Raw genomic sequence first — 12,488 nt, 5'->3', positions numbered from 1 at the left:
TTTGATGCCCTGCAAGTAGGATCATCGGTTGCTGCTGCTGCTGCTGCTAAGTCACTCAGTCGTGTCCAGCTCTGTGCAACCCCATAGATGGCAGCCCACCAGCTCCCCCATCCCTGAGATTCTCCAGGTAGGAACACTGGAGTGGGTTGCCATTTCCCTCTCCAATGCATGAAAGTGAAAAGGGAAAGTGAAGTCGCTTAGTCGTGTCCGACTCTTCACGACCCCAAGGACTGCAGCCCACCAGGCTCCTCCATCCATGGGATTTTCCAGGCAAGAGTACTGGAGTGGGGTGCCATTGCCTTCTCTGAGGATTATCAGTACTGTCTTCTAAATTCTGCATACATGCATTAACATACAGTATATGTCTTTCTCTTTCTGACTTATTTCACTCTGTATAATAGGCTCCAGATTCATCCACCTCATTAGAACTAACTCAAATGTGCTCCTTTTTATAGCTGAGTTCAAAGGTCTGTCTAGTCAAGGCTATGGTTTTTCCAGTGGTCACGTATGGATGTGAGAGTTGGAGAGTGAAGAAAGCTGAGTGCCGAAGCATTGATGCTTTAGAACTGTGGTGTTGGAGAAGACTCTTGAGAGTCCCTTGGACTACAAGGAGATCCAACCAGTCCATTCTGAAGGAGATCAGCCCTGGGATTTCTTTGGAAGGAATGATGCTAAAGCTGAAACTCCAGTACTTTGGCCACCTCATGCAAAGAGTTGACTCACTGGAAAAGACTCTGATGCTGGGAGGGATTGGGGGCAGGAGGAGAAGGGGACGACAGAAGATGAGAAATGGCTGGATGGCATCAACGACTCGATGGATGTGACTTTGAGTGAACTCCGGGAGTTGGTGATGGACAGGGAGGCCTGGCGTGCTGTGATTCATGGGGTCACAAAGAGTCGGACATGACTGAGCAACTGAACTGAACTGAATATTTCATTGTTTATATGTACCACAACTTCCTTATCGATTCATCTGTTGTTTATTGTTTCAAGTGAATCTCATTTACAGACCATCATTACATTTTCATGTATTTTATGATTTTAGCTTATGACCTTCAATGCCATAGAACTTGTTTCTGAGAGACATGTGAGGCCTAAGTTGATAGGGTCATCCCCTAGAAAGGACCAATAGTTACTTTTGCCAATCACTTCAAGGCACTACTAACTCAAGAATACTTTAAATTCTCACCTCAAAGATTTTCAGACCACATATATAACATGGTTCAAGTCCTAAACCCTTATAAATCAAAGCTGTAAACCAAATTCTATACTCAGCCATATATGCCCTAGAATTATAAATACAACATACATTTATACTTATTTCCGGCAAAAAAAAATTTTTTAAAGAACTTATATCACATTTCATAGTTGTTCCCACTGATTTTATTAAATACCACAAAAAATAATATCTTACAAGTAAAACTGCATTTATATACATGTGTATCACTTAAAGGCAAATTAGAAAGGTAAAGTATTTTAAATATTCTCTTACCTGTTCAAGTGCCTGGGTTTTCTCTTGCTGTGTTTTCCTTGCAGCTTCCTTTTCAGCTTTGAGTGATGATGACGACACAGTTTTAACAGACATAAAATCAACAGTCATCCATTCATCCCTCTATTAAGAAAAAGAAGTCACTTCAGTATAAATTGATTAGAACAACACTAAACATTTAGTAATAAATTTTAGAGATCCTAGGGGCATTGAAACCTGGATTAAAGACACATGGCTGTATAATTTATTAGCAAGTTTCTTAGTCTCTGTAAGCCATAACTCTTCCCTCTAAAAATGGGTAAAAACACCTACATTTCAGGAATGCTATAAGGAGTTAACAAGAAACTGACTTAAGGCATCTAGCTCAATGCCTGATACAAAACAGGCACTCAGACATTAGTTCTTCCCACCTTTCTTTCTTCACTGTTGCTAACAATATAAAAATAACAGTCTTCTTTGGCATATGAACTATAACCCAAAACTGTGACCTATTCAACTAAGAGCATTGCTAATAAAATTTTGGCATGCAGTGAAGCGAAAAACTGTGACTTGAACTCCACTAACTATAGAAAGGTCAGATAGATATAACAGTACAAAGCTTCAAGTACATAAGGGGAGAAGTACCACTTCCCTGTCAACAATCAGAAGCAGAAAACCCTGAGAGACTAGACTAGGGATAAATGTTAACTTTCCCACAGGAGAAGAAACGAAGTTCAAAAGCTCAGCAGATTGCGTTATTGCTAAATTACTTGTAAATTTTTATTGTTTACAAAGTCTAATCTTTCTACTGAAGAAATTATACTGATTTCATTTTAACATTAACCTACTCTTGTAAGTTCACACTTGTTTAAAATCAGGTGGCTTACCTGAATAATCTGATTATCTTCTTTTTCTAACTTTTCATCTTTAATCTTCCAGGCCTTTTCCTTGCCAGGAGTCTGGGAGGGAACAGCCTCAACCCACTCATCTTCAGAGCTCTAAGAATATTTAGAATGTAAGTAAAATTCTCAAATTTACATAGTTTCATATAAAAACTCTGTGTAGTTGCACTCTTTCATTTTTTCTCATCCCTAAAATACCAACCTTATTTGGGTTTCCAGTCTTTGCCCACTATACTTTCTAATCTCTAAATATTCCTCTTGGGGAATTAAATCCATTCTCATGGCTTAAACTACCACCAATTATGCTGACATCTTTCTAATTTATAAACCCTAAGTTTCAATAATTTAAACAACTGCCTACAACATTTAAATGCCACACTGAACTCAGTAAGAACAAAAAGTAAACCCAGCATATACTTCTACAATACTTGTGCCTCTTCCTATATATTTGAATTAAGCATCACTACCCACCCACTTCCCCAAGTCAGAAGTTTCAGGATCATCTTGCCCCTGCCATCTAAACCTACTACTGTATTTCGAAAAGATTTCCAAACTATACCATACAGTGAACATCAAATGACCATCATGGGATCCACCTCCACCCCTGGCCAGAACTGACTGTTTCAGAGGTTGTTACCTAAACCAACTGATTTCAATCTTAGTCACTCTCCAGAAATCTGAAATGGTTTACTCTATAACTAAGGAGAACTGGAAAGACTGTGGCGAGACCATTTCTACCATGAGGCACAGAATTCAGCAAAAATTTATCAGTATCAAGAAAAACAAAAACAGAACTAAGAGGGGAAGAAAAGGAAGATAGAAAGAAGACTCATTAAAGCATTCATGACTCTAGGTCCAGGTATTTCCTAAAACCCACCTGCACTGCTATATGTCCTATGAGACTCTGCTGCTTTAATAGTGATGAAAGTGAAAGAGGAGAGTGAAAAAGTTAGCTTGAAACTCAACATTCAAAAAACTAAGATCATGGCATCTGGTCCCATCACTTCATGGAAAATACATGGGAAAAAATGGAAACAGTGACAGACTTTATTTTGGGGGACTCCAAAATCACTGCAGATGGCAACTGAAGCCATGAAATTAAAAGACACTTGCTCCTTGGAGGAAAAGTTATGACCAACTTAGAAAGCATATTCAAAAGCAGAGACATTACTTTACCAACAAAGGTCCATCTAGTCAAAGCTATGGTTTTTCCAGTAGTCATGTATGGATGTGAGAGTTGGATTATAAAGAAAGCCAAGCGCTGAAGAATTGATGCTTTTGAGCAGTGGTGTTGGGACTCTTGAGAGTCCTTTGGACGGCAAGGAGATCCAACCAGTCCATTCTAAAGGAGATCAGTCGTGAATAATCAATGGAAGGACTGATGTTGAAGCTGAAGCTCCAATACTTTGGCCACCTGATCCAAAGAACTGACTCATTGGAAAAGACGCTGATGCTAAGCAAGATTGAAGGCAGGAGGAGAAGGGGACAACAGAGGATGAGATGGTTGGATGGCATCATGGATTTGATGGACATGAGTTTGAGCAAACTCCAGGAGTTGGTAATGGACAGGGAAGCCTGGCGTGCTGCAGTCCATTGGGTCGCAAAGAGTTGGACACAAATGAGCAACTGAAGTGACCTGAAATCAATTTACATTTGGTTTCTGTTACCTACAATCAATAGTTCCAACTAATATATACTCTTTCCTCCCCATCCTTAAAGCAACAGCCCTAGATCAGATCTGCTTATTTCTCATCTGGAAAAACCAAATTAGTCTCCATAACCCCTGTCTTTCCTGCTCCCTTTCATTCTCCAACTCCCACTCTAAATACATTTAGAGCAATGTAAAGGGCACATCTGGTCACAGTACTACTCTTCTCTGACTACCTGTCATAAAGACTACTTTTACTCCTCTTCCTTCTGACCAATAAAATTCAATTTTATTTAAAGATGTAACATGCCTCCCTTCCTGGAAAGTAAAGGCTTAATCAAATCTCCAATAAGGTGGAAATGAAAGTATTGTGTAGGACGTTCTAGAAGTTAAGAAAAAGAGGGCATCCTCTCTACTGTTATGTAATCTAAGAGGCACTTTTTAAAGACAACAGCATGACAAAACTAGAAGCCTTGGTCCCAGAAGGCCACACTACCATTAAGTTGTCTACCTGATTTCCTTTACATGAAAGAAAAGTTAACTACTTTTACATTATACATATTTTATATTAACCAACGGCTATTCTGAAGTTCTCTAATAAATACAAATGAATCTAATTTGATGATACATTTACTATTACTACTATAAACCAAACTTCATGGTTTACAAAATCCTATCAACCACTACAGCTTCATCTATTGTTTTATATAAGGCAGAGGAACCAGAGATCAAATTGCCAACATCTGCTGGATCATCGAAGAACCAAGAGAGTTCCAGAAAAACATCTATTTCTGCTTTACTGACTATGCCAAAGCTTTGACTATGTGGATCACAACAAACTGTGGAAAATTCTGAGAGATGGGAATACCAGACCACCTGACCTGCCTCTTGAGAAACCTATAGGCAGGTCAGGAAACAACAGTTAGAACTGGACATGGAACAACAGACTGGTTCCAAATAGGAAAAGGAGAACGTCAAGGCTGTATATTGTCACCCTGCTTATTTAACTTATATGCAGAGTACATCATGAAAAACGCTGGACTGGAAGAAGCACAAGCTGGAATCAAGATTGCCAGGAGAAATATCAATAACCTCAGATATGCAGATATGCACTTCCCTTATGGCAGAAAGTGAAAAGGAACTAAAAAGCCTCTTGATGAAAGTGAAAGAGGAAAGTGAAAAGTTGGCTTAAAGCTCAACATTCAGAAAACGAAGATCATAGCATCTGGTTCCATCACTTCATGGGAAATAGATGGGGAAACAGTGGAAACAGTGTCAGACTTTATTTTTCTGGGCTCCAAAATCACTGCAGATGGTGACTTCAGCCATGAAATTAAAAGACGCTTACTCCTTGGAAGGAAAGTTATGACCAACCTAGACAGCATACTCAAAAGCAGAGTCATTACTTTGCCAACAAAGGTCCATCTAGTCAAGGCTATGGTTTTTCCAGTGGTCATGTATGGATGTGAGAGTTGGACTGTGAAGAAAGCTAAGCACCTAAGAATTGATGCTGATGAACTGCGTTGGAGAAGACTCTTGAGAGTCCCTTGGACTGCAAGGAGATCCAACCAATCCATCCTAAAGGGGATCAGTCCTGGGTGTTCATTGGAAAGAGCGATGCTGAAGCTGGAACTCCAATACTTTGGCCACTTCATGCAAAGAGTTGACTCATTAGAAAAGACCCTGATGCTGGGAGGGATTGGGGGCAGGAGGAGAAGGGGATGACAGAGGATGAGATGGCTGTATGGCATCACCGACTCGATGGACATTGGTTTGGGTAAACTCCGGGAGTTGGTGATGGACAGGGAGGCCTGGCGTGCTGTGACTCATGGGGTCACAGAGTCAGACACGACTGAGCGACTGAACTGAACTGAACTGAATCTAACACTGTTAAGTTCTTTATAGTTAAATTTACATACATATATACACAAACATACATGCACACACTTTTATACCATGTTCTTTCTTACTTCCATGCCTTTGCTCTCACAATTCCTTGTGCGCACACACCCCTATGTGCAAGGTTGATTCTTACTCATCCTTTAAATCTCAATTCCAGCGTCATTTCCTCAATAAACCTGCATATAAAATCCTTCTTCCCTAATACCCTGAAATGCCATGGCATCATGAGATTACATACTGAAAGTATGTTTCTACTTAATTAATGAGTTCCCCAAAAGTTCGAACTCTATATATTTATATTCCCCACGTATATGAAAGTATCTGGCAAAAAAGTCAGCATTCAATAAATGTGCATTAAAATTAGCTGAACTGACTCTTCCAACAACTCAAGGTAGAGACTTTGGGCAGCAGCCTGCATCCAAGCATTAAATATCAGGCGCTGAATGAAAGAAGCCTATGTGACACAGCTGACAGTCTTCCTCCTTTATACAACAATGACACATGGACCATTCTGTATAGCTCTCCTGCCTCCATTTCATCTGTATTAATTTTGTTGCTAATTTTCACTCTTATTCACTCACCTCACCACTTCAGCATGATTTATGTTCCCCTCCCCAAACACCATGACCTAAGTTCTCTTGCTGATTTTAATTTCAATTCTCCACCTTACCTTGAAGAATTTATAAACTATCAATGTGACTCTTGACCTAAGAGAGGTCCCAGGACTCTTCTTATGTGTAGCCATCATAATTAACCACACTCCTCTTCCCATCTAACAGTCAAAGCCTAAAGACAGAACCAAGACAGAAAAGTGCCACCAATGAAAATATACATATTTTTATATATGTATGTTATATATGCACATAAAATTCATAAAATTTATATATGTAAAATATAGGCTTTACATGTAATGTGTATATATATATATATAAATATGTATATTTCTCAAGGTACTTGAGGACTTCTGCATTGGTCATGAAAAAAATAAATGGCACATCAGATTAGAAATATACAGAAAAGAAAACAAAAGTAGAAAATATAAGAAACAACTGTTTCTAGACATTGACTCTCAGTTGTGCAGGACTATGATCACTGAGAAAAGAGAAACAAGTGAAAGTTACAATTACACTCTACTGGTTCTTGCCTGCTGGCACTTTCTAGACAAAGGCACAAGGAGAGGTAATTCAAGCACAGTATGACAATCTCACTGAGTTAAAAGAAATAGAATTTTAACTTCATGATGACTGAGACAGAGTATCCATGAAAAGAAACCTACACAGAGAAAGAGTTCTAGAAAACTATATGAGACCCCTGTAGTCTTTAACTCAATAACAAACCGAACACGTTTACAATGTAAGTCCATAAGGATACACAAAGAATAACTACCGTGTAAGAAACAATTATTAGAATAACTACCATATAAGGAACAATTATGCTATTTCCGGCAGAACAATGGTAAAGAATCCATTTGCCAATGCAGGAGATCCAAGAGATGCAGGTTCAATCCCTAGGTTGGGAAGATCCCCTGAGGTAGGAAATGGCAACCTGCTCCAGTATTCATACCTGGAAAATTCCAGAGACAGAGAAGCCTGATGAGCTACAGTCCATGGAGTTGCAAAGAGTCAGACACAACTGAGCACACACACATAAGCAGAGAGATCTCCAGAGCTCACAAACTGCCAGATCAGCAGAGAAACCACAAAACTAGAATTAAAATAGACTGGGAAAAAAACCTAGAAAAAAAAACCCTCGTGGCTCAGCTGGTAAAGAATCCTCCTGCAAGGCAGGAGATACGGGTTCAATCCCTGGGTTGGGAAGGTCCCCTGGAGAAGGGAACAGCTACCCTCCAGTATTCTGACCTGTAGAATTCCATGGACCATGTTAAAAAAAAAAAAAAAAAAGAAGAATGCTAAAAAAAACAACTAACCAAATGAAGCTAAGAGAAAGAAGAGAAAAAGGAATAAAAACAAACGGGACAAATAGAAAAGGGACTGGCAAGAAGAGAAACTCAAACATATCTATAATTATATTAAACATAAATAATCTCAGCACTGTCTAATAGGATCTTTCTATATCTAAACCACCCAATATGGTAGCCACTAATCCAGCCATAGAGACTTCCCTGGCTGCTCAGATGGTAAAGCGTCTGCCTACAATGGAGGAGACCTGGGTTCAATCCCTGGGTCAGGAAGATCCTCTGGCGAAGGAAATGGCAACCCACTCCAGTACTCTTGCCTGGAAAATCCCATGGATGGAAGAGCCTGGTAGGCTACAGATGTGAAGTCGCAGAGAGTCAGACACGACTGAGCGACTTCACCTTACCTTACCTTAATCTAGCCATATGTGTCTGTGAACACAAAAAAATCTGTCTAGTGAGACTAAAGAAATGATCTTTCAACCTGATAACTTCAATAAATTTTGATTAAAAATTTAAAACTCAATGTGGCTATCACATTATATAGTGGAGAAAATTCCCTAATTTAAAAGGAAGAAATTGATCAGCTAAATAAAAAGGCAAGCCTTAAATATAGACTGTCCACAAGAAATACACTTTCAATGTAAAATAAAGATACATTAAAACTAAAAATTTTTAGTTTTTTATCTTTATTGTATCTTTATTATATACCTTGATATATCTTTATTTTACATTGAAAGTGTATTTCTTATGGACAGTCTATATTTAATGCTTGCCTTTTTATTTAGCTGATCAATTTCCACTAATACAGTATACTAACGCATATATATGGAATTTAGAAAGATGGTAACAATAACCCTGTATACGAGAAAGCAAAAGAGACACTGATGTATAGAACAGTCTTTTGGACTCTGTGGGAGAGGGACAGAGTGGGATGATTTGGGAGAATGGCATTGAAACATGTATAATATCATATATGAAACGAGTAGCCAGTCCAGGTTCGATGCACGATACTGGATGCTTGGGGCTGGTGCACTGGGATGACCCAGAGGGATGGTATGGGGAGGGAGGAGGGAGGAGGGTTCAGGATGGGGAACACATGTATACCTGTGGCAGATTTCATGTTGATATATGGCAAAACCAATACAATATTGTAAAGTTAAAAAAAAAAAAAAAACCTAAAAAATTTTTTTAAAAGATATACCATGAAAGCAAAAATAGTAACACAACTAAAAAGGCTTTATTAACATGAGACAGAAGTAGGCCTTAAAGAAGAATATTATCAGAAATAAAGAGGAACATTTCATGATATTATAATCATCAATTCATCAACAAGATATAACTATCCTAAAAGTGTATTTACCTAACAAGACTTCAAAATACATGAGGTAAAACTGACAAAATCCGAAGAAGAAAAAGACAAATTCACAACACAGAGATTTTACACTATGAATAAACTTTCTCCCAAGTTGACATTCACAGAACACTACAACTATGTATATTCAGTATACAACTGAATATACATACGTTTCAATTATACAAGAAATTTTCACCAAGATAGAGCATAGGCTAAGCCATAAACTCAGCCTCATAATTTTTTTAAAAAACTGTAAGTTATACATAGTATGTTTTATGACAACTGAATTAAATTTGAAGCCAGAAACAAAAATGAAATGGGTTAAATCCACAAATTACTGGAAAAATTTAAAACTCATATACAGTCTGTAAGTTTAAAAAATAACAAAGTCAATTAGAAAATATTTTGAAAAGGATGACGATGAAAATATAACACCAAAATCAGTTACATGGAGATATAACAGTGCTAGGAGAAAAATCTGTAGATTATAAATACTCAATTAGAAAATAAGAAATGTTTAGAATGAAAGACCTATGTACCCATTTCAGGAAGTTAGAAAAAGAAAAGGAAATACAAAATATATAATAGAAAGAAATGGAAATAGAAAGACAATGGAAATCAACAGAATGTACACAAATGGAAAAATCAATGAAACTAAAAGGCAATTCTTTGAAAAAGATGATTAATAAAATTGATAAGCCTAAAACTATACTGACCAAGAAAACAAAGAAAAAATAGAAATAGCTAAAATCAGGAATGAAAGGAGGGAACGTAAATTCAACAATTTAGATGACATAAACAAATTCCTTGCAAATCTAAATTACCATAACTCAAGAATAAAGAGAAAACATTTAATACAGATTTTAACAGAATTAAATTTGCACTTTAAGCATCCCACAAAGAAAACACTAGGCCCAAACAGTCTGACTAGTAAGCTTTAACAATCATTTAAGGAAGAAGCCACTCCAATCTTAACACAAACTTTTCTACAAACAGAAGAAAAGGGAATTTTTTTCTAATTCATATGTGAGGCCAGGATTCCCTTAACACTAAAACCCAATATCCCTCATAAACACTGATGCAAAACTTCTCAACCAACTGTGGGCAAATCAAATCATAAAGAAACATATTCAGTAAAATTCACATGTAAATATATATAAATAAAATATTTTATAAAGAAAAATGACCAAACAGTGTTTATCCCAGGAATTCAGCTTCCTGTTACATTAAAAAAGTTAACCTATGTAATTCTTCATGTTAACAGAATAAAAGAGAAAAATCATGATTACATTAATAGATGTGTAAAAGTAATTTGACAAAATCCAATGCTTATTCGATACACCAACTCTTAGAAAAAAATTAAAATAGAGAAGAATTTACTTAATCTAAAAGGGCATACATGAAAAGCCCACAGCTAACATCATGCTTTCAAATGAAAGGTACTTTCCACTTAAGGAACAGGTAAGGAGGTCCAGCCTCATCACTTCTATTGAACACTATACTGAAGTCCTAGCTAGTGAAATAAAATATTAACAAATGAGGTAAAAGGCATAGAGATTGGAAAGAAAAAAAAAGTGTCTTTACTCACACATAACACAATCATATACTAAGAAATCAACCAAAAAAAGCTAACACTAGTACTTGTGAATTTAGGAAGGTGACAAGATACAGGCAAATATGCAAGAATCTATTGTAAAGACATATACTAGCTGCCAATACAAGAAAAACAAAATTTATTTTTAATTCCATTTCCAACAGCACCCCAAGAAAATAAAATATAAAAATATAGCAAAAGATGATAGTAAGACCTCTACACTGAAAATATCAGAAAACTGTGAGAGAAATTTTTAAAAACTTTGAAAGATAGATATACCATATGCATGATGGGTTGCATGACTCTATTTTAAGATATTAATTGTCTCAAAATCGATCTATTGATGCAAAACAATTCCAATCAAAACATCAGTAGCCACTTTTGCTGAAAATGGTAAGTGATTATAAAATTTACTTTAAAAATGCAAATATCCTAGAGTACCAAAACACTTTTTAAAAAGAACAAAATCATAGAACTTACACTACTTTATTCCAAGACTTACCCTAGAATTGCCGTAATTAAGACCAAGGAGAGACATGCAAGTCAACGGAACAGAAGAGTCTAGAAATTATCCCACAAATATATATGCTCAATTGTATTTAAAACACAGGAGCCTAAGTAATTTAACAGAGAAAGGTTAGCCTTCTCAACAAATGATGCTGGAACATGTGGAAATTCATATGGAAAAAAATTAAACTTTGACACTTACTACATACCATAAACAAAAATTACTCAAAATGAATTACTGACAAAAAAGCCAAAGCTACAAAATTTCTTGAAAAAAACATAGGAAAAAATCTTCACAACCTTGAGATGTACAAAAGTTAGGACATCAAAAGCAGTAATGAGGAGAAATTAATGGTAAAAGAACATAATTGATAAACTGGAGTTCATAAAAGAAAACAGAATGGCCAATAAAGATTTAAATAAATGCTCCACATCATTGATCTTCAAGGAAATATCACATGAAATAACTACACACAGTAGGATGGCTAGAAAACTACAAAGACTGAATATTCCAAGTGCTCTTCAAGATGCAGAATAACTGGAACTCTTATAAACTGCTGGAAGGAGTATAAAATGGTCCAAACACTTTGGAAAACAATGGTATTTTTCCAAGAGAAAAACATGTCCACAAAAAGACTTGTAAACATTCACAGTAGCTTTATTCAGTGTTTTTTAGTTACTAAGTTGGGCCCAACTCTTTGCAATCCCATGGACTATGGCTCACTAGGCTCCTCTGCCCATGGGATTTCACAGCAAGAATACCCCCATATATTTGCCATGAAGTGATGGGACCAGATGCCATGATCTTAGTTTTTTGAATGTTGAACTTTAAGCCAATGTTTTCACTCTCCTCTTTCAGTTTCAAGAGGCTCTTTACTTCTTCACTTTCTGCCTTAAGCGTGGTGTCATCTGCATATCTGAGGTTATTGATATTTCTCCCAGTAATCTTGATTCTAGCTTGTGCTTCATCCAGGCTGGCATTTCGCATGATGTACTCTGCATGTAAGTTAAATAAGCAGGGTGACAATACACAGCCTTAATGTACTTCTTTCCCAATTTGGAACCAGTCAATTGTTCCATATCTGGTCCTAACTGTTGCTTCTTGACCGGCATATACAGGAGGCAGGTCAGCTGGTCTGGTATTCCCATCTCTTTCAGAATTTTCCAGTTTGTTGTGATCCACACAGTCAAAGGC

At 36.8% G+C, this 12,488-nt stretch overlaps 1 protein-coding gene across 5 annotated transcripts in view; it reads right to left on the bottom strand.

Moving 5' to 3' along the window:
• The window catches only part of CWF19L2 (CWF19 like cell cycle control factor 2), a 138,375-nt gene that overhangs the window by 116,313 nt on the left and 9,574 nt on the right, over nt 1–12,488 (bottom strand). For all 5 annotated transcript variants that reach the window (XM_005215777.5, XM_024975723.2, XM_059875072.1 and 2 more), the window contains 2 exons: nt 2,356–2,466; nt 1,493–1,612 (listed from right to left, as the gene is read on the bottom strand). In XM_005215777.5, the coding sequence (XP_005215834.1) occupies nt 1,493–1,612; nt 2,356–2,466 (231 nt within the window). The remainder of the gene's footprint in view (nt 1–1,492; nt 1,613–2,355; nt 2,467–12,488) is intronic.

This window comes from Bos taurus, chromosome 15 (assembly GCF_002263795.3).
Source record: "Bos taurus isolate L1 Dominette 01449 registration number 42190680 breed Hereford chromosome 15, ARS-UCD2.0, whole genome shotgun sequence".
Lineage (NCBI taxonomy): Eukaryota > Metazoa > Chordata > Mammalia > Artiodactyla > Bovidae > Bos > Bos taurus.
The sequence above is the reverse complement of the archived record's forward strand: the minus strand, read 5'-3'. Positions and strand labels throughout refer to the sequence as shown.